The following is a 22,568-nucleotide window of genomic DNA, read 5'->3' as shown; positions in this document are numbered from 1 at the left end:
ACTCCCTTCACTATTACCTTCTGGGATGTCCATTCACCCTCTGCTCAGGTCACGCCCTACTGCAGTCTGGCTCTCCAGCCTTTTAACACTAAGCTGGTCCATAGGCCGGGAGCACAGATGGGAGGGGTAAGCTAGGCTGGATGGCTCCCTGGTTAGATTTCTGGGGGTGTGTGTGGTTTGAGGCTTGGCTACAGGGGAAGGGTGGGGCAGTGGATTCAGAGGGCTGGTGCTCGTTGTCTAATCATGCCTCCCTTATTTGAGTAGCACGCAGGGATCTGGAAGAAGAGTGGCGTTGGAGAGATGGCATCGCAGCTGGCTGGACTAGGAAGTCTGAAAGACAGCGTGCGGATTTGGGTCATCGTGCAAATAAAGTGAAATATGCAGCACAAGCACAAGCAGTCAGTCCTCATTGTGGCTTCTTCTTAAGGGAGTGGCAGGTCTTCAGTGACTGCAGGATCGTTGTCTTGCAACATGTACTCTCGCTTAGTCAACAGCTCTAGTTTGTCCTCCTTAAATCCTTCTTACAATCCCACAGAAATCAGAACTATCAGAGATATAGTATCCAACCCCCCAAAATAGCTCAAATAACGTTACATATTGAATCCAGGTTACAGTTGAAGCCTTTCGTCGTAATGAGCGAGGCCTGTTGCTACGGTTACTCTACAAACACACGGACAGAAAGGAAGTTCTCAGACACCCGTCCCTGTATATTTTACCCATCGCGTAACCCTATCCCAATACCTATCACCACTAGATGGTGGTAGGTGAGTTATACTCCACAACGGGCCTTCTTTAACACAAGGTTCGTCAAAGCTTTAGAACTTTGGAAGAAAACATCGTGGATTATTTGAGGGGCAACGCATACGTTTGCAGTTTCCTACTAATTATTGTTTCCTGCAAAGAACTGTGTAGTTCAGCACTCAGTGTGCAAACGGACGCAACACTGAGCTGGTTCATTAAGTGACTTTTGTCTACATGTGAGCAAAGTCATGTTTCTAATAAACCACAATGATGACTGGTCGCCATGGGTGAAATAAAATCCAGAAAGCCTAGAAATATCTTTTTATTTTTAATCGATACCAACTGTAAATCCTGCAGCTCACATGGAAAAGTACAAGTACATGTTTAATAGTGATGAATAAAGAGACAATAGCAATCTACAGGTGCTTTGGTAGACACATCATGAAAGTGACTGGTTGTAGAAAGATCTGGATAACATGATAAAAATGCGATGGTTTGCACAACCCTGTGTGAACAGAGGAAAACCAGCGTGTATCACATGCTTATATCGTTCTTGCTAAAATGAAGTAGTGCTAAGCATACTCTGAAATATTTAACTCACCAAAGACTAAGGCAATAAATAACACTACTCAGGTACAAAGAGTCATCTGTCAGTAGGACCTCTGTTCTCTCACACACCGTCTCCACATCGCTGAAACCTGAGGGAGCCACAGAATATCGCAGAAGGATTCGAACAGCTGAAAAACCAACTCACAATGTGCAACATCGATCTTTATAGTGTTTTCTTATATCCAGTGTCGGTGCATCTACTGTTACAACAAAAGGCACACATCACAAATATTCATATGTTAATGGCTGATCACTGTAAAGCAGCTGAACCAGGCAGATTCCACAGTGTCCAAGCATCTCTACACAGACTGGTTGGTACATGTATTCACATTTAGATCAACACACAACATTCCCGTATAATATAGTTCCGTTTTCTCCAGAATTCTTTTTGTCAAGTCACAAGAAAGCAGATTTATCTCTACATGGTACAAACGCGCCTTTGTATGTGAGGCCGTGTTGTGTGCAGTGTATTTGAACTCTGTGGCAGATCCAGCTACACTCGTACAGACAGTACACGTGGGGAGCTGACTTTGCCTTTAAACGACACATCTGTGTGGTTTCAAGACTCTTTATGTAACAGGTGTTTTGGAGGACAGAAAACAAAGGCACAGGGTGTATTTGGGTGTGTGCTGTACTGTTGGGGTGCTCGAGTCAGACACTCCTCACCGAGGTGACGTTTCCCATACATTTAAGGGAAATCAGGGAAAAATCCATCACACCTGCATGAAATGCAGTCATGTTGAAGATTACAAGAGAAATGATGCATCAGGGTTTTACACGAGACAGCCAATGTCCAGATGTGCCCATTATATTATTATTATTATATCTCTTTGATAGTTAACTACAAGCACTGAGCTCAATTATTTCATTTAAATATTCAATCTTCTGATTGATGAGATCTTTACACTTTATGGCTCAGGAGGTCGAGCAGATTGTCTACGGGTCGGGTCGGTGCTTCAGGTTTATCTACGAGCCAAAGTGTCCTCGGCGAGACATTTAACCCCAAACTGCTCCGACGGATCCACTGCTGTGATAAAGTGCGATAATAATATATGTGTAAATGGGCGAATGCAGCCTGTAGTCATGGCTTCGACTACGACCCAGACTGGGCAGGATGATTGAAATCAGCTTCCCAACCAGAACTCGTGCACACAACCAGTCAGAGTTCAAGTAAACTGCTGCGGTCACTCAGAGGACAGAAAGGCACTGGTGTCAAAGGTACAGACTGGTGCTAGATGCTGAGTCTGACCATGCAAACACTGTCTGGGTTTCTGTCTCTGCGTGTGAGAAGTTAGTTGCTGTCTTATGAGTTCACTCTGCTGTGAAACTAAATGTTGGCGTCAGGATCTGATCGGCCGACCTGTTAGTTTTGGTACCGAGTCACAGACTGACTTCAGCCTGACGCTGTGACTCTGCACTGTACTTATGAGGTAATCTGGCTTTCATGAGTTATATCAACCATTTGGTTACATACAGAGTAGCACTGTTTCATTACAAAGTACAACAACACGGCGTTAAAGCTAAATGTTTTGGGCTTTTTTGTCTTTTGGTACAAAAATAATATAGTAATAATATAAACCAACGTAGAGTGAAGAGCAGAGTACAAGTACGCAGATGGAATAATCCATACCTCTACATCAGCTCTGACGTCAATGACACATAAAGAGAAGTGTAATGTGCTCAGCGTAGATTCACTGACAGCATTTTCCAGAGGTATGCAGTTTCCTGTCTGAGGTGCTTTTGACTCCAGACTGGATTTTTAAACATCTGTTTATATTCCATGAGTGAATGTGCAGAACACTCCTGCAAGAAGAAATCCAACTTGCATATCGGAGAATTGAATATCTGAAACAAATCCCTGGATTTCTCTACTGGTGGGTTCAAATGTCGCCTGCCTTGACTTTAGATTCTTAGGACTAAAGCATTAGGAAAATCCCAAAGACATCAGCATATATGTGTCTGGACAGACCTTTTGGTTACAGTGTGTATGTGCGTTTCAAAAAGCATGAGTGATTGCTACAAGCATGATTGGTTGTTGATGGTTTCTGACTGACTTGCTGGAGAAATCCTTTTGAAGAAGAAACAAAGAAGCAACCATGTGTGTCTGGTGTGTGCACATTCAAAGACTCCAGACTGCTGAGGGTTCTCAGTTCGCAGGCCCTGGGTCAGTCAGTGGCATAGTGTGCAACACCTCATCCAGAAGCTGCAGGGCACGGTGCAGGTGGACCTCCACCCAGCAGGGAGTGTGTTTGATGCTCTGACGGGGGTAGTCCGGCCCCCAGCCTTTCACGAAGCTGAGCCGCAAGATACAGAGTCGCCTCAGGTCATCGACGCCAATGCCTGCTGCTGCAGAGAGACCTGCCAGTGAACAGGGAGGGGGAGGGGTTAATATCAGAGACCATATGAGGACATTTCCACCTGCTGTTGGTCGGTGTTTGGCTGTACTCAGTCACTGTGAATGGAATTAGTAGATTCTTAGTATATTTAAAAGTTGCTGTTTTTCCCCATCATGACAGTTTCTACCTTTAACTCCACTGTGAGTGTTGTGCGTGTCTCAGCACTTACTAACTGCAGGTGCAATCCCTCCGACGCTGCCTGGACCAGGAATGTTTCCTGAGACAGCGGCTGCCTGTGCAGCAGCTGCAGCTTGAGCCGTGGCTGCCTGCTGCTGCATCTGTCTGTGGCACTGCCGTAGGTCGAATACCTGACCGAGACACAACTGGTGTACACTGTAACAGCAAACCACCTGAGGCATGAAACTCATGAATACTGCTTTACTTTCCGCCCATTGCCCCCAACCAGTCACAGCAGATGCCCGCCCCTCCCTGAGTCTGGCTGGTTACTTCCTGTGAAAAGGGAGTTTTTCTTTCCCACTGTCACCAAGTGCATGCTCAGTGGGTGTCATTGATTGTTGCCATTTTCCTTGTTTTATTGTAGGGTCTTAAAAAAGCACCTTGGTAATAAATATATGTAATATATGCAGTTTATTACTGAGCATTTTAAGTGTTTGGTACAGTGTTCTTGTGCCCAGTGCTACCTATAAACCCAGTGCTGCTCACAGGTGTTCACAGTTCTAAAAACATATGAATAGGGATGGGTATCGTTTAGGTTTTATCCGATACCGGTGCCAAATCGGTACTTAAAGAATGGAGAACACAAACTTTGTCCAAAAACCTCTCATGTTCAGCTGTTTTTTGTAAAAAGATAACAATGTTAGCCTTTTCTGCAGCTATGGGGCATATATGGTATCACTCTTGGCTGGAAGCAGTGCTTAAACAATGGAAAAAACACAAACTTTGTCCAAAAACCTCTCATGTTTAACTGTTTTCCACTTTTTCTTTGGTCATTTTAGCCTTTTTGTCCAGGGTGAAGGGAGTATCTGCCATCAAACAAGAAGACAGCCGCATGTAGCTATGATGATGTTTGCTAGTTCACCTTACATGCATTAATGTAATAACGTGGTTAGCCTACTCAACGTAAATTACACATGAACAACATTAAGCTACTCACGCAGAGAAGAACGGCTGCTGCTGCATCATCATCCTCATCATTTCTGCTACACTGGCAGGGCTAGGGGCCAGGACTCTCCTCTTCAGGTTTTTGGGGGATGTTGCTAACTCTGGGTCCGATAACAGGCAACCCACGCACAGTAGATGTGCACAGTGTGAGGTCTCGCAGCAAGCTATCAAATACAGCGCATTTCTCGGCTTTTAAAAAAAACGCTATGCGTCGCCAGGTGTTTCATCAGATTCTTGGTGTTGCCTCCTTTGACAGTATCACAGTATCAGCTTAAAGCACTTGTTGCTGCTGAGTTTGCATCTTTTGCTGTGAAGTACAGCCAGACTTTTGACCGCTTCGCCTTGGGCATTTTTAATCTGTAGCTCTGCTCTAAAAGAACGTACGTACCTGGCCCCACCTACTATCCTCGGAAACGTAAAATGATTGGCTAGAATTCAAAGTGTATCACAGCTCAGGAAAAAAAAGCACCAAAATGTGCGCTGCTTTTCGGTCTGGTTACTACCGTTTATGTCAGAACCGGTGCCATCATGGCACCGGACACCGGTACCCATCCCTACATATGAATGATGCGAGTGAGCTGGATTTATACCTTGATGTAGGCTCCAGGGTAGATCTTGTGCACAGCATCACCTGGTGCCCGGCCCGCTTCCCGATCGAGGTAGTAGCTCTGTACAAACACAGCATGGTCGCTCATACAGCGCATCCACACATCCCCCTCACCACGACACTCCAGCTGCACACCTTTGCCTATGTGTAGCCTGGAACACAGGGAAACAGGTCAGGAAGCCAGCATGTAGCTCTGCTTTGGGACGGTGTGCAGGGAAATGATGCAATGAAAATAAAACCTTTTGTGCTTATTTTGAAAAATGTCTTAGTGTCATTGTTATCACCAAATACTACCATGAGAAAACATTTTTATCTGCTTATTCAACCAGTGTTGGCTGAAGCCGACGCCACATCACTACGGGCGGTTAACTACCCATCAGAGGCCAATTTTCAAAAGTGTGGATCTGTGGAAGCAGCCGCCCAAAACAGGAAGTCAGGGTCAGCTTCTGTTTAAAAGTCCGAATCTCTGATCCTACGGGTACTGTGCAGAGTTCAGGTGGAGCCAATGGCCGAGGGGACTCGCCCGCTCCTACATCCCTCTGCTTCCCTCATTTAAGAAAACCCGGCATCTTACAGACATCCCTGTAGCTCCCCTCTAAATCGGTGCACTTGGTAACAAACTGGGTTAAATTTAGTAGTCTGGAAAACTCCGTCCCAAGGACTGGTAAATGGACTGGTTCTTATAGCACTTTTCTAATCTACCTGTCGTTCTCCCATCACGTGGTCGCAGCAGATGGCCCCGCCCCTCCCTGAGCCTGATTCTGGAGGTTTAAAAGGGAGTTTTTCCTTCCCGCTGTTGCTAAAGCACGTGTTCATGTAGGGTCATGCGATTGTTGGCGTTTTCTCTGGTTTTTCTGTTTTACTGTAAGGTCTTACAATAGAAAGTGCCACGAGGCAACTGATGCTGTGATTTTCTTCATTTCTGCGATAAATAAATTCATGATAAAAAAATATTTCACATTTTTAAAATTTTGCACAGCGGTTAGCACTGTCGCCTCACAGCAACAAGGTCCTGAGTTCAATTCCAGCACCCGGCCGGGGTCCTTCTGTGTGGAGTCTGCTCCCAGTGTTTGTGTGGGTTCTCTCCGGGTACTCCGGCTTCGTCCCACAGTCCAAAGACATGCGGTTAGCTGGGTTAGGTTGGAAATGGTTGTCTGTCTCTCTGTGTAAGCCCTGTGACACACGGACGACCTGTCCAGGATGTAACCTGCCTCTCGGCCTATGATAGCTGGGATAGGCTCCACCCCCCCCCGACCCTGACACAGGTAAGCGGATTATTTTGCAGTGAAATCCAACCACATGTAATCCAGAAATGGTCACTTTTGAACTTCTTTTTTAATGTGTACTCAAATGTGGGACTGCTTGAATTTTAATATACAGACATTTTTAATGTATCTGTCCCAAATATCCAAGAATTATCCATATCCTGATTAATTGTGGATATTGAATGTAAAGTTCACCTGTGATGTTTACGAGCTATCATAAAGCCTCACTAATCAGTGCTGTATCGTACAGTCTCACTTTGGGAGAGGAATTATTGTAGGGTCGACCGCACAATACAAAGCGCCTTGAGGCGACTGTTGCTGTGATTTGTATAAATAAAACTGAAGGGTGATGTTCTTTGCTGAGTATTCGAAAAGTCATTGCACAGTTTGTGTGTCTGCGTCAACACACCTGGCCCTCTCACTTGCATCTGTGCGATGGACATTGCTCAGCTGGCCGAGGCAGAAGCGATCACCTCCTGACGGGTCAACATAACCATCCACAGTCACTACCGGGCAGCTGGAAGGCACCTTGAACATCTCCCCCACCTGAACATCCATTTCAAAGTAGGAGACAGAGCACCAAAACTCTGGTCCTGCAGTAAGAGAGAAACATGTTTACAACAAAGTCAAGAAAACAGACGATCTGTTTGTGAAGTGCACGACTCAAAAATGATTTGGACAAATAAGAAGTAGAGATGTGTTAATAGACATTTAATATGCGTGAAAATCAGCCATATGTAAGTAAAACACATCATCAGCTTCTGTTACTCTGTGAGAAAATCTAAAGACAGATATTCAACGTACAAGCCCACAGCCCTGAGAGCTCTGAAACTATATTGTGACAATATGAGGTAGAGCGGACTGGTCCACACTGACAGATGGCTGGATCAGAATCTAGAATTTCTATGACGTCCATGTAGTTCAGTAATTAGGAAAAAGCCTTATTTTTGTGTTAAAATTTCATTTGGACAAAGTAAGTGACTGTGGGGGTGCGACTGGCTCAGCTGCAGGGGAGGGGCGGCTCAGTGACGCAGGGGGGGGGCACAGGCGGTGCATTTGGACTAATCACAGTCGAGAGACCAGCTCTGAGCAGAGACTGTGGAGCTGTGCATATGAAAGTTGAACTGGGAGCACAAACAGTGTGTGTGTGTGTGTGTGTGTGTGTGTGTGTGTGTGTGTGTGTGTGTGTGTGTGTGTGTGTGTCCATCTTACAGTGACCATTACAACCACAGAAACTGAAAAACTGCAGTGGACAAAAAACCAACAACTAAGATGTCAAACTGACAAAAGACGAGCATCAAAGAAGTCTCCGTATGTAACCGCTGGGAATATTATTGGTGAACAGCCGTGTTCATATTGACAAATGGTGTCTAACCTGAATGACTGGACCCTGAAGGAGGGAAAGAGGTTGAGCTGTGATGCTGGGACCCTAAAAAGCAAAAAGATGCGTACATTAGTCTGGAGTGGCAAAAAAGCAGAACATTTGTAAGGCTGTGGCAGGCTGTGACGTTTCCACACTCGACCTTACGCTGAGACGTGTGGCTGTCCGGGGTGTGTGCATGACAACAAACATACAAAAACATGATGACAGAAGTGCTGAACGTGAACTGAACATACAATCAGGACACCTTCTTGCAATTTGAATATTTTACATATAAGGACAGAGTTAAAAAAAACTCCTAAAGTCATGCAGAAAATAGTTAAATCAAAAAATAATGTGATGTAACATGAAGTAAGTTATTGATTGTGAGCAAACCCCTCCCCTCCCCAAACATTCAAGCACAGCACATTTGAAATGTGAGTTTTTGACCTGTGCATGTGACTGTGCACAGTGTCAGGCATCACAGCGTGCACACGCTCTGTGTGAGGCTTCATAAGGGAGGAAGTTCTGCAGCAGTGCATTCAAATATCAGAGTATCAGTGATCAGAACAGGACACATTGTGAAGCATTTCTTACAGTGATGGTTTGGAAGATGCAGAGGAGGCTGTTGGTGACCGCGCCCTTCCTGCTGGGGTCCAATGGGAGTGTAGGAGGCCGTGCTACTGCCTGTCCAAACAGCTGCGTCACAGGAAAGCAAAATCTGATCAGTGTTTTTGAAATAACGCGCTCAAATCTGAAATGAATGTATGCAAAAGTCAAATTAACCAGTGAATAACTTACTAAACATCCGTTAGCTAAATGTGCAGAAGAAATCAGAAGCACCTTTGTTTGTTCTTTGCACTGCATATTTATTTATAACCTGCATATAATCAGCACTAAGAATTCATTTGTAAATAAAACAAATATTATTTCCAATTAAAAATGATTAGAACTCAGATATTTATCCAACATTTACTGTTTAAGTGCATGTTTGAAACTAAACAATCCTCCAGTCTGTAGTGGCTGTAAACTTCAGACTAAGCTGACAAAAGTCAAGACTATGGCCCCGCCCCTCCCTGAGCCTGGTTCTGCTGGAGGTTTCTTCCTGTTAAAAGGGAGTTTTTCCTTCCCACTGTCGCCAAAGTGCTGCTCATAGGGGGTCATATGATTGTTGGGTTTTCTCTGTATCTATGAGGCGCCTTGAGGTGACTTTTGTTGTGATTTGGCGCTATATAAATAAAACTGAATTGAATTGAATTAAGCAGCATCATGTTTACACTGTTTAGTGTCGAGCTCAGGAGCACATGCATGAAAAGATTGGTGTTAATGAATGAATCAAACCAGCTAACGTGTCCAGCACTAACCCACGGAAACAAATATGAATGCTAACAAGTGCTTTTGATTCTTTTATTACTGGGTGAACTGGCAACAGGACCAAGAGGCTTTGATTTGTAAGAAGTGCGTTAGTACAAGGACGTGAGCTCACTGTGGAATGAAGGCTGAGTCTGAGACTGCGTATTGCTGCTGTATCCATTCTGTCTATTCAAATGAGAGGGAGGTAGAGGGGGCTGCTGTGAGTGGGTGTGCTGCGAGGGATGCTGGGCAGCCTGCTGCTGAGAGGAAACCTGGGGTGGGCTTTGAGGTCGTTGTTGAATGACTTGAGCCTGTGGAGATGGAGTTTGGAGACAGCCATCACCATGACTGCCCTGCAGTGGCAGCATGGAGCCAGAGGCAGGCACTGGAAGACAAACAGAGGAGCACGTCGGACCTGGTTTACATGCTGTGACTGTTATCAACTATCTGCGGAGGAAAGATAGAAAGAAGCTTTGTCGTCCCTTAATATAAAGTTTGAGCAGTCCCAGTGTAAAACAAAAGTATACATGACAAGATATGAACATTGACAGGTTCATCAAACTGCGCTGAATAATGATCTGCTGACCTTTGGGTGACACAGCCAGGTTAGAGTATCTGGTAACAGGTGGGGGGCCGTGGGGTTCAGAAGGGGGCAGAAGGGGACTATAGTGGTCTGGAGCTGCTTGGTGGTCGGACAGAGGCATACCAGGCGGAAGGTCCATCTGTATACAATCAGGGATGTATTCTTCTTTGATTAGTCCGCTCGATGCAGCTGTGAGAGGCAGGAGGAGGTGAGGTCACACAAAGAGGCACAGCACTGATTTGTATTTAATGCTGATGGATGTATGAGTGCGAAGGAGAGTTCATATCAGACTACACCATGTAAGGGGTCACCTGCCAAAGGCCTTCAATGATGTGAATGTACTTAATATTCTAACAGAAGTCACAGTGTGACGTGGGCCTGTTCACTACAGCCGACCACTGGTGTTTTCATTTAGCTGTTTAGTGTTCGTGTAAATCACACACATACATTCCTCTGCTCGTTTCCTCATTATTTAAAAATAAAGTTGTGATATTAGGAATAAAATGAGAGAAACAACAATGCTGTCGAGGCTCTTTTTTCACGAAGGGACATAATTATCAGAGCTCATGTGGGACAAATGCACACGAACAAATCTTTAACGCTGTTTTTTGCTTTCATTTACTAACACTTGCATTTATGTCATGAAACATGTTTGTTTAGTAATAAGAACTGATTCATGATTTCACATTCATGTGTAACACTTCTGATCACTGTCATGAGAATCGACCATAAACCTTAAAGTAAAAACATAAATGACTGGAACGGAGCAGCAGCTCCCAGCAGTTCATTTCCTTGGACTTGTTGGTCCGCTTGCCTGTCGATCCCGCGTATCTGTTCCACTAATGCTCACGACACCGTTCAGGCAACAAAGTAACGTAACGACTGCTGGAACAAATTACTGTCTCCTGGGAGGAATTAAGCAGTGATGGCAGAGGGAGCCAATCAGAATCGATGAGGAATTGAATCATCAAGTGGAATTTGAATTGCTACGTTCTTACTGATTCCATCCCTACGTGTGACTTTCCCACAGATCCCGGGGTCATTTTAGTCCAGCCTCTCGGCAGCTTCGGTCGTCGCTGTGTAAATGTTTTTTGACTTCTCTGTCCCGGTTACAAAGAGATGTTTGAGAGTTCGAAGTGTGTGGTTGGCTGCACAGCACAGAGTGACTTGGATGATGAGAACACGCTTTCTGTCAGTATCATTAGTTAGGTGGTGTCAACCACACGTCTGAGGAATACAGAGACTTCTTATAGACTGCTCATTGCATATGAATACAAACAAATCTCGAGGTCCCCAGTTACAACATAAACATTTACTAAATGTATTTTGTCACAACTACATGTGGATTGGAAATGTTCATGCTGTGTTTCTGTGAAACAGAACTCACCTGTGTTTTGAAGGCTGAGACCAACTTTTAGAGAACAGGGACAGAATAAGAGAAACATTTTGACTGAAGACATCACAACAATATCTGTCATTCATGATGTCATAATGTCATTGCAGTTAAGGAGACCGTGGAGTCCACGTAAGAGCTGCTGAGGTAAAGCGTTGACCTACCGATGCCTGGTGACACCACCCTCTCATAATGGTAGGGGTTGACACACACGCTGTCATACTTGAGGTCAAAAGCATACTGGCAGAATTTGACATGCTTTAGTTCATTCTTGTGGAGGTCAGGCCAGCGCCACAGCCGTGCGTAAATCACATGAGGGAAGCCTTTCCTGCCTGCCACCTGAAGAGACAGCAAAGCAACATTACAGCAGTTCCAGTACAGTCTAAACCAGGAAGCCTGTTTTAGAGCTACGACAGGGAAGCTGTGAAGCGTAACAGGAAAACCTTTGTTGACTTCCTGCGTACAGCAGAGAATTGTTTGTGGATCTGTATACTGCTGTCTGAGTGACAGCGTTCAACAACAGTACAGATTAGCAGAGCAGAGCGCAGCTTCAACACGCATCTTAGTCCTATTGTCTCAGATTTTGGCCTCAACACTACAACACCCAAAATAAAAATACACCGACAATGGCCACCAGACTTCAAGGTGAAGTTAGATTTCACCACACAAGCCCTGCTTGCCTTGGTTACCATGATGGGAAGCCAGTGCTGCATACGCACTCATCCGCCACTTTGCATTGATATGTGTACACTGTGGTTGTGGAGGGCCGGACATGGTCGGCAAAAATGCTTCTTCAAACGTTTACACAAGGCTCAATTGTTACTAAGGGGTGAGATATCCCCACAAGACCACACCTGCACCACCACCGATGTAAGGCAGGATGGACCTGTGCTTTCATGTTGTTTCTGCCAAATCCTTAGTTTGTACAGGAAAAGTCCAGAAGCTCGGAAGTTTTTAAAATACTACAACTATCGGACACCATCGGCCATGTTACGTTACGTCCCTTTAATCACCGCTCAGCCTCGTTCTGATGCTTGGTTGGAACTTGCAGGTCATCTTAGCCACATACCTAAATGCAGTTGCTGTCATGTGATTGGCTGATTATACAGTGGGATGCAAACGTTTGGGCAGCCTTGTTAATAGTCATTATTTGCCTGTAAAAATCGTTGGTTGTGACATTAAAAATGTCAGTTAAATACATCATATAGGAGATGCACACAGTGATATTTGAGAAGTGAGATGAAGTTTATTGGATTTACAGAAAGTGTGCAAGAATTGTTTAAACAAAATCAGGCAGGTGCATAAATTTGGGCACCACAAAAAAAGAAATGAAATCAATATTTAGTAGATCCGCCGTCTGCAGAAACTCCAGCCTCTAAACGCTTCCTGTAGGTCCCGATGAGAGTCTGGATTGTGGCTGAAGGTATTTTGGACCATTTCCTCTACAAAACATCTCTCGTTCATTCAGGTTTGATGGCTTCCGAGCATGGTCAGCTCTCTTTAACTCACAGCACAGATGTTCAATAATATTCAGGTCTGGGCTGAGATGAACGTTCCAGAACGTTGTTCTTGTTCCTCTGCATGAAAGCTTTAGTGGATTTTGAGCAGTGTCTCGGTCGTTGTCTTGTTGAAAGATCCAGCCCCGGCGCAGCTTCAGCTTTGTCTCTGATTCTCCAGAATCTGCTGATACTGAGTGGACTCCATGTGTCCCTCAACTTTGACAGGATTCCCAGTCCCTGCACTGGCCACACAGCCCCACAGCATGATGGATCCACCACCATATTTTCCTGGAGGCAGCAGGTGTTGTTCTTGGACTGCTGTGTTCTTTTTCCTCCATGCATAACACCCCTTGTTATGCCCAAATAACTCAATGTTAGTTTCATCAGTCCACAGCACCTTATTCCAGAATGAAGCTGGTTTGTCCAAATGTGCTTCAGCAAACCTCAAGCGGCTCCGTTTGTGCTGTGGGCGGAGCAAAGGCTTCCTCTGCATCACTCTCACATGCAGCATCTCCTTGTGTAAAGTGCGCCGAATGGTTGAACGATGCACAGCGACTCCATCTGCTGCAAGATGATGTTGCAGGTCTTTGGTGCTGGTCTGTGGGTCGACTCTGACTGTTCTCACCGTTGCTTCTGTCTCTCCGAGATTTTTCTCGGTCTGTCACTTCGAGCCTTAACTTGAACTGAGCCTGTGGTCTTTTTCTCAATATGTTCCTAACTGTGGAAACAGACGGCTTAACTCTCTGAGACAGCTTTCTGTGTCCTTCCCCTAAACCATGATGCTGAACAATCTTTGTCTTCAGGTCATTTGACAGTTGTTTTGAGACCCTGTGTTGCTGCTCTCCAGGGAAAATTAAACAATCCTTCATCTCACTTCTCAAATATCACTGTGTGTGTCTCCTATATGATGTATTTAACTGACATTTTTTATTGTAACAACCAACGATTTATACAGGCAAATAATGACTACTAACAAGGCTGCCTAAACGTTTGCATCCCACTGTAGATTTACAGCTGAATAGGTGTACCTAATAAAGTGGCTGATGACACTGTATGAAAAAAACCTACAGAATTTTCTGACAGTTCAGGTTTTCACATAAAGGTCAGCTTTTAAATTGCAGCAAAGATCGGTAGGTAATTAGTCATGTAGACGGAGACAAACTCGCGGCCCGCGGCCCGTTTGCAGCCCACAATTTAATACGGAATTTAATATGAAGGCAACAGGCAGAGTGTTACAGGCGGAGCCCTTTAAGAACGTAGCCTCATTCACAGTGTGGTCCGTGCTGCAGGGACAACCTGCGGGACCGCCTCTCCCATTGTGTGTGAGCGCGAGGAAGGGAGGAGAAGCAGAATCAAAAAGATGGAAGCATGTAAATATAATAAAACCACTGCAGCCAAACAGAGAGCCTGACGAGCCCAGCTGTAAGTAAGCTGTTAAGACTCGACTGTACAGCGTGTTCGAGTTTTCCTCTGAAACAATAAGCTCCGTTGGAGCAGCCTTTCAACGTCTCTCTCTGTCTCTGCTAGCAAAGTTGACCCAGACAGTAAAGCTAGTCAAGAGACCCCTTAACTCGACGTATTAGCCGGCGGTCCCTTTACTACGGTTCAGACCAGGCTGAGCTAACAAGAGAGTACAAACTGTGTTAGGTTAGTGAGAGTTATTCATAAAGAAAACAAAGATGGTCTATGTCTGCATTTTCACTTTGTTAAATACGAACAAAGTTATAGCAGAGGTGCTGCCACGTGTCTGTGCAGAAAGACAGGACCAATTTGTTTATTTGGCAGTTCAACGAAAGGCTTCGGTTAGTTAAGAGTGAGTTGAAAAAAGCTTTGTCTTATTATACAATATTTAACCTCCTAGGACCTGAGCTCTTCCACAGCAGCATTTTAATTTCTCTTTGATATTTGGGCTGACTGGGACCCGATGAATGTAAAAACAAAGAATTACCAGATTTTTGTTTCCAAGAAGAATGAGAGCCACATATGAGGATATTAGTTTAAAATTTCAGTAGAACAGCGGCAGCATAATGTCCTCGTAAGTGCACATCAAGCCCTTGTAGAGCAAAATTGAGTATTTTGGTCTAAATAACCCACATATGTGGACCCAGGTCCTAGGAGGTTAAAATAAAGAAAAACACTGTTTTTGGACATAATTGTGGCTGTTTTCTTGTTCTAATTGAACACTTTAGTGTCCAACGAGACGACAGTGCCAGCAGCGGCCCCCAGCTCCTCTGAGTTGGAGACTCCTGCTCTGGATGCTTCATTCAAACCAGAGACTGACAACTTTCAAGGTCAATACAAACCAAACCAAGCAGGAAATGTGATGTGGGACGATTCCCCAAAGCAGAGCAAGACAAAGCCAATAGGATACAAAGAGTGTTGTTGCACAAAGACATCAGGATTTTGGCAGAAAGTTTGTGACGTTGTAACACTAACATTTTGTCGTTTTTTATGCCTACATGCTGTATGTGATAAACAGTGAACCTGAATCGCACTGTCAGCCCTAAACAAAACGACTGCTGCACCAATAAACCTCAAAGCACTAATAATTGTGTATAGAATCGCACTTCAGTTGAATACTGACCACAGCAACTCTAACCCGCCGAGGAAATTCGTAAACATGAAATGAAAAAAGTGAAATCATTGATAAACATACGAATCATGCACAGAAAGATCAAAGCAGTGATCAAAGTGACGCCCTTCATGCTGCAGGTGGACTGACCTGCAGCCGTCCATCTAGAGTCCTCTGGATGGTGACACACTTGCTGGGATGAACACCATTGGTGGTGACGGCAGTGATGAGAGAGTCCAGCTCGTCCTTCTTCTCCTTTAGCTTCTTCACCAGACTCTCGATGGCGCGCTTAGCAAAGCCCTCGTTCTCCCCGCCCTGCCGGTGGCACATGAGGCTGTGGACGATGCTGAGGCAGGCATCGTTGCTGCTTGGTGGGTTTACTGACATGATGGTGCTGTCACAGGGCCAAAAATGGACATTTGTTCTACTTACTAGGCATGTGACAAAAAGCAGAGACATCTAAAGTTGATGGCAGCTAAAACATGGCGTCATTCCTGTGTTGCTTACCTGGTGTTAAGTTGGTCCACCAATGAGTGACCAGAAAGTTCACTGGCATCATGATGGCCCAGCTCTGAATCGTTCCCTGTTAGTGGAGCAAGAACACCAACACTTAGTGGATCCTAGTGAGGCCACGTACACAAGAGTCACTAAAGATGAAGAAGGTGTTTCTCAGGCTGGCTTTTTGTCTCCTCCCAGTCCTGAATAGTGATTGTTTACAGATATGAATGTGAATAAGAACTGTTAACCACTTCAGCACTAAGCCACCGCTACTCTGCCTCGTCCTCAAATGATCCCATTCACAAGATTTTCAGAAAACTTGACCTCTGACCTTCATCTTGAGGTCGAGGTCACTGAAATTCAAACTGATCTGAGATTTTCAGTGGACGCAACTATGGTAGAAATGTTGAAATCCTATGTCACCTCATGCTTGAGTCACAGACTTGACTGACGATAACACCCAATCAGCTTTTTCTGCCCGAGGGTTGAAAAGGCTCCACGAGGCAGCCGGGCCACAAAGAGCTGGTTACTCTTCCTAAAGGCAAAGCTAGCTGTGAGGGCACACTGAGGTATGAAGGTACATATGATGCAAAATGTGAACATTTGTCAAATAAAATGTGAGGACTGTATTTTGACATTGTTCACACGCGTGTTTTTAATTTGCAGTTGCAGAAAAATATTCACAAATGTGCAGACTGATATCTTCACAAAGCCAGAGGCTTTAATTGAATAATTCAAATTTTCTTCATCTTAATAAACGTTAGCACATTAGCACTGAGTAAATCCACACAGACATCAGAAATCCGTGATCAGGGAGAACATACAGAGAACATACAGAGAACATACAGAGAACAGCAGAGACGGTGGAGGCACAGACGTGTCCACGCTCCTGTCTCCGTCCTTTTAGGATTCTGTGATGGTGGAAGATGGTTTGCCTCCCACTGACAGCACTGGGAGGCAAACCATCTTCCACCATCATTGGACCTGCTCAGGTGATTAACAACTAATTATTAATTCACATATTTACATCATTTTAGACACTTTGTGTTAAAAAGCAGGATGACAGCCACAGACATTTTGAAACCAACTTTGTGGTCTGACTGGTTCTGTCTGATCTTTACTGTACCAACCACGGGTCTGTTGTGTGTCACCCAGCTTCCTCATCAGCCATCTACTACAGATGATGATCAAGTATGTGATCATTACTACAATAGAACCTCAGAAATATGCAAAACCATATGTGATTGTTCATGTTTATGTGGTTTGGCATTCATTCTTTTTTCCTTTTAAACAACAATAACAAAGTTTTAACAAGCCGTTTAACAACATTCATTTACTTAAATCATTGCAAAGTTCCCTGATGTGATTCATGGATTTCATCTGCATGAAATTTCATTAGAAATCAAATCAATCTGCTGCATGACACCAACTTGGCACAGTCGCCTTTTAGCATAATAAACATGGAGGTACTGAGGGAGACTCTGGTTTCAGAGGTGAAGTAACGGTCCTCTTTTACTGCCAAGCTGGGTCAAACTGAGGCATATCCAAGCTGTCACAGCAGCATACTGATCAGTGCATTTATGCTATATAGCTAGCTAGCTAACATTGTTTCTTCATTCATGCTTTTTTTGCTGCTGCATCTAATTAGAAGTGAAGGAACTGTGATGTTTGCACTGATGTCCTCATTAATCAGAGTGCTAATGTACTAAAAGAAAGCTCTGAACAAACTTACCATGGCTCTGTGTGCATTGTGATTGTGAATCAGGCATGGGGAAAGAGGACAGCACTCCTTTGCCTCTTTTCCACTGGTGCCTACTTGGTTTGACTCGATTTATTGATGTGGTACTCAACTGTAATGTCACTTTTTTCCAAAATACTATTTCGAGTTTAATCTTGATTTTTTTTTTTTTTGGGGGGGGGATCTGCTCCTAATGCTCTGTTGCAGATTAGAGCAAAACATCTTCCTCTCTCTGCTTCTTGGGGGGAGGAGGGAACAGAGAACGTGGCCCCAGAGTGCTCAGGGCCTGGATCTCTGTGAGTGCTGCCCACTGAGCCGCAGCACCACAGTTCCTAAGTCCCTGTGGAGGGTGGGATGCACCAAAACTTCCATCGGTGGTTGTCTAATGAGCTGCCAATGTTTTCCTTTCGTACAGACACCTGGGCATCATTTTTGTCTCCAAGGATATCCATGTCAACATCATCCCCCTTGTCTTCTCCGCATCCCTCTTTCCAGTCAAGAAGCCGGTTGAAGAGAGGAGGAAATTCAGCCTCCGGGACCAGGATTCTGGGAGTGATGCCAGTGTGTGCCTGACACGATACAGATGCAGAGGGGATGGGTAGTTTCCCCAAGACAGTCAACCCACAACAGCTGGGTGAGGGCAGGATGCGACATCCTTAACCTTCCCACCACCAGCGTTCCCCTGAGAGGATCCAATGTGAGCCATACCCACTAATGCTCAGCTTTGACAGCTAACAATAGCTACACAGTCACAAGCTCACTTGAGGTGCTAGCTTTAAAACCGCTTACTAAAAACAATATACTGTGACGAAAAAATATAATTCCAGTGTAGGAACATTTGTGAAAGCGGAAAAACCCACGTTCATGGACCTGCATCAACAAGCACTGGATAAACTTGGTCGGGGACCACTGAGGAGGTCTAGTGATCTTCATGGGGAAGAAGGAATGCCTGGTGTGGCCACTAAAAAAGGGGGTTGGGGACCCCCTGTCCTTGAAGCGACTGGTTTGTCTTAGCCTGGCGTGGTAGACCGTGACTGGTCACACCAGAGGGCGCTTCCCACAGTGAGATACCAAGCAAGATACCAAAGGTAAAAAAGAACTACAACTTTACAGACTGAAGTGTAACAACATAGGGAAGTAAATGTCATGCAGCATTTTGTAACAAAGCAAAGTATAGTCATATAGAATTACCTCAAGGTTCATACTTTAAAACTGTACAGCACAGTCTTGTGAATGTTTCTTTGCACCTTTTTTGCAAACACATATGCGAACTTTGAAATATCTGCTATTTGCTTTAAAATGAAATGCACAGTGTGTTCTGCGCACAGTTTCTAAGCGTGTGGAGAAGGTAGGATATTGTAATGCAATACGGCCTTTTACTATAGCCTAACTCATGGAAAGAATACAGGCAGCCGCTGCTTTTAGTGACTGCTATACTTTCCTAACCGCACACACACTTCCCTAAACATGCTGTTCATGAAACAGGAGCACCAATATAATACTCGCAATGCAAAATCACAGTTGAATGGACACGGCCACGCCAACCTGACCGTGTCCTATGTGCTTAACAAAACCTGAACAGTTTCCAGGCCATTCATTCCAGTCAGTGACATTCCGCACATCCCGAAACCTGCTGCCTCGACATGCCCAGCTGATATAATACAGATATAAATATGAAGGTTATTTACATTTTCCACTTAAACTTTACCAATAAGATTGGACATATTTGAACGCTGGAACCGGAAAACGGACGATACAACACCGGTCAGTATGTACCAAACGGGACAGTAGAAAGAGCAGTTGTTGCAGATTAAAAGCAACAATTTAGCAAGCTAACTTGACTCTTCCTCACGCTTTCGTAACAGCAATGACGAAAAATAGAATCAAAGATAGAGAAACTATTTCTACTTACACATCAGCCAAAGTAGAGAAGAACTTGGACAGAACGATCGCTGAGCTATTCGACAATTGCCTCAAGTGTTGCACTCCGACAGCTCTGCGTGCTGTGTCTGCTGCCCAGAGCTGCCGTTTGTGTTTATAGCGATTTTTGTTAGATCTGAGTGTCTCGCTGTGTTCACGGGGGGATTTCTCTGTGAATTCCTGTAGTGGAGAAAGCCAGCGTTTCTCAGTGGCTCTACTGCGCTAGCTTGATGTTTCTCAGTTGTTTCATCCCTTTATCAGACCCACTGTCTCCTCGTGCATCTTGCCCCTTCCTCTCGTGCACGCCACAATAACAATAGCTGGGAGACGACGTGCGCGTCAGTGTCTCGACACGCCGCAGCCAATCGGCGGCCAGGTGTCACAGGGCACGCACCTCTCGGCCAATCGCGCCGCGGTTCTCACAGCAGGACCGCTAGCCACGAACTGTCTGGTTCGCCTAGATTGGCCCGCGAGACTGTTTTTCTAAAGTGGCGCCGCTGAGGATTAGCCCCGAGTCACCACCACTAACTGGAACGGCACGGCTCGGTATTTGAGCACGACTCCAGCTCACACTGAATACATCAACAACGCATGTTAGTTCACTGACACGTCATTTACATGTGCAACAGCACAACTTTGGCCTTCTAGCAGCAAAAACAGGGAAAATGGCACTCGGAGAATCCTTACACGAAGACTGCGGTAACGTCCGTGGGGGGAGGGGGCTATGCCATGATCGTTTTAAATCAGCTGTGACCCTTCTGATGAAAATTTTAGATCCTGTCTCCCAATAACAAGCCAGAAGTGCTGAGATTGTTGCAGAAGAATGGACTCAGTGAAACATTCACAGTCCAAACAGAACATTTTGTTTCCAAAATGTCAGATCTGTGAACACCACGCATTTCTCCCAATACGGTGACGATTTGGTAAAAATACAGACAACTAAAGACACTACGCTCTACAGGTACATTTGCATTTAAGTGTCTTTAAGTATTTAATGTGTCTATAGCTGAACATACAATTCAACGTGTACAGAGAGTTTACCTTCCACAAGTACGTTTCTACTCTGGTTTAAACAAAACAGGCCCTCCAAGTACTTAACAATACGCGTCTGCTTTGAAACTACTCCAGGACAAACAGCCACAACATTAAGGGAACAAACACTGTGCTTGTGTAACTGCAGGACAAACAAACTCAGATCACATCAGCACAGAGAGCCAGTAGTTTACATTTGGGGCTTTTCTAATACAAAGTCTTAATAATTTACATCATGTTCAGGTTTATTTTAGGAAAATGTTTGGATTAAAATACAGCCTTTAAAGGACATTAGTCATGTTGCATAGAAGGTCCTGAAGCCAATGACCTCCATGTGCCTCCAGCAGCAACCCAAGAAACTGTCCATCACATCTTCTCTCTTGCATGTTGTTACAGGAGCAACATTTCTAACATTGCCGTCATGGATAGAAGTATTTACTGTACATTACATGGAGAAACGTTCTGAGCCACCTACATATTACACTTGCTGATTTTGGCTCTGTAATTCACCACAATGCATTTTAATTAACTTGGATGCAGCTGAAGTGCAGACTTTCAGCTGTAATTCAGTGGGTTGAACAAAATGATTGCAGAAAAATGAAACGACCTGGATCTTTTTTAAAACACAATCCCTTCATTTCAGGGGCTCAAAAGGACAAATTAAATAACTGAAAGTAAAATGTTCACTTGTAATACTTGGTTGAAAGCTCTTTGCTGACACTGACAGCCTGAAGTCTGGACTCGTGCACATCACCAGATGATGGTTTCCTTCTGTTTAATGCTGCCAGGCCGTCACTGCAGCAGCTTTCAGTTGCTGTTTGTTTGTGGGCCTTTCTGTCTCAGGTTCAGTCTTCAGTAAGTGAAATGCTCAGCTGGGCTAGGATCAGGTGACTGACTTGGCCATTTAAGAATATCCCACTGTTTTTCTTTGATAAACTGGGTTGTTTTGGGTCATTGTCCATCTGAACTATGGAACATTCAGTTTGACTGCATTTAGCTGGATGTGAGGAGACAGGCTGTCTCTGAACACCTCAGAGTTCACGCTGCTGCCTCTGTCCTGTGTCACATCGTTAATAGACACCAGTGTCCCAGTGCCACTGGCAGCCATGCACACCCGAGCCATCACTGTGTTTTACAGATGATGTGATATGTTTCTGATCACGAGCCGTTCCACACCTTCGTCATACTGTTTTCTTGCCATCGTTCTGGTTGATCTTGGTTTCATCTGTCCAAAGGATGTTTTTCCACAACTGTGCTGGCTTTTTCAGTTCTTTTTGTTTAATCAAAGTCCAGTCTAACCTTTCTATTCTAGAGGCTTATGGTCGGCCTGCACCTTGCAGTGAACCCTCTGCATTTAGACTTGGACATCGATACAGCTACCTCTCCTGGAGAGTGTTGTTCACCTGGTTGTGATGGGGTTTCTCTTCACCGTGGAAATGATTCTGTGATCATCCACCACTGCTGTCTTCTGTGGACGTCCAGGTCTTTTTGTGTTGCTGAGTTCACCAGTGCTTTCTTTCTTTCTCAGGATGTACAATCTGAAGATTTTGCCACTCCTAATATTGCAGCAATTTCTCAGATGAGTTTTTTCTGTTTCCAGTTTAAGTACGGCCTGTTTCACCTGCATGGAGAGCTCCTTTGACCACATGTTGTCTTCCAAATGCAAACACCACACCTCAAATCAACTCCAGGCCTTTTATCTGCTTAATTGATAATGACATAACGAAGGAATCACCCACATTTGTCCAATTACTTTTGGTTCGTTTAAAAAGCAGGTGGCACATGTTAAGGAGCTGAAACTCCTAAACCAGGGGTGTCGAACTCCAGGCCTCGAGGGCCGGTGTCCTGCAAGTTTTAGATCTCACCCTGGGTCAACACAC

At 44.6% G+C, this 22,568-nt stretch overlaps 1 protein-coding gene across 3 annotated transcripts; it reads right to left on the bottom strand.

The window, feature by feature from the left end:
- Nucleotides 1–1,047: 1,047 nt before the first annotated feature.
- On the bottom strand, nt 1,048–20,086 carry smad10a (SMAD family member 10a). Of its 3 annotated transcripts, none has more exons than XM_085263210.1 (13): nt 19,649–20,085; nt 16,008–16,083; nt 15,651–15,894; nt 11,594–11,768; nt 11,424–11,447; nt 10,040–10,225; nt 9,587–9,838; nt 8,698–8,799; nt 8,116–8,169; nt 7,150–7,333; nt 5,459–5,627; nt 3,916–4,069; nt 1,048–3,708 (listed from the first exon to the last, which is right to left on the bottom strand). In XM_085263210.1, the coding sequence occupies exons 1-13, from the start codon at nt 19,650–19,652 to the stop codon at nt 3,497–3,499; spliced, it is 1,836 nt and encodes a 611-aa protein (XP_085119336.1). In that variant the 5' UTR covers nt 19,653–20,085; the 3' UTR covers nt 1,048–3,496. The 3 variants fall into 3 exon arrangements, with proteins under 3 accessions (XP_085119336.1, XP_085119338.1, XP_085119339.1); XM_085263212.1 differs by having other exon boundaries at nt 3,916–4,054; nt 19,649–20,082; XM_085263213.1 differs by having other exon boundaries at nt 3,569–3,708; nt 3,916–4,079; nt 19,649–20,086.
- Nucleotides 20,087–22,568: the final 2,482 nt, after the last annotated feature.

Source organism: Mchenga conophoros, linkage group LG22 (genome assembly GCF_057382185.1).
Source record: "Mchenga conophoros isolate Kocher_MC1m ecotype Shallow Benthic linkage group LG22, M_conophoros_male_GT1.1, whole genome shotgun sequence".
Lineage (NCBI taxonomy): Eukaryota > Metazoa > Chordata > Actinopteri > Cichliformes > Cichlidae > Mchenga > Mchenga conophoros.
The sequence above is the reverse complement of the archived record's forward strand: the minus strand, read 5'-3'. Positions and strand labels throughout refer to the sequence as shown.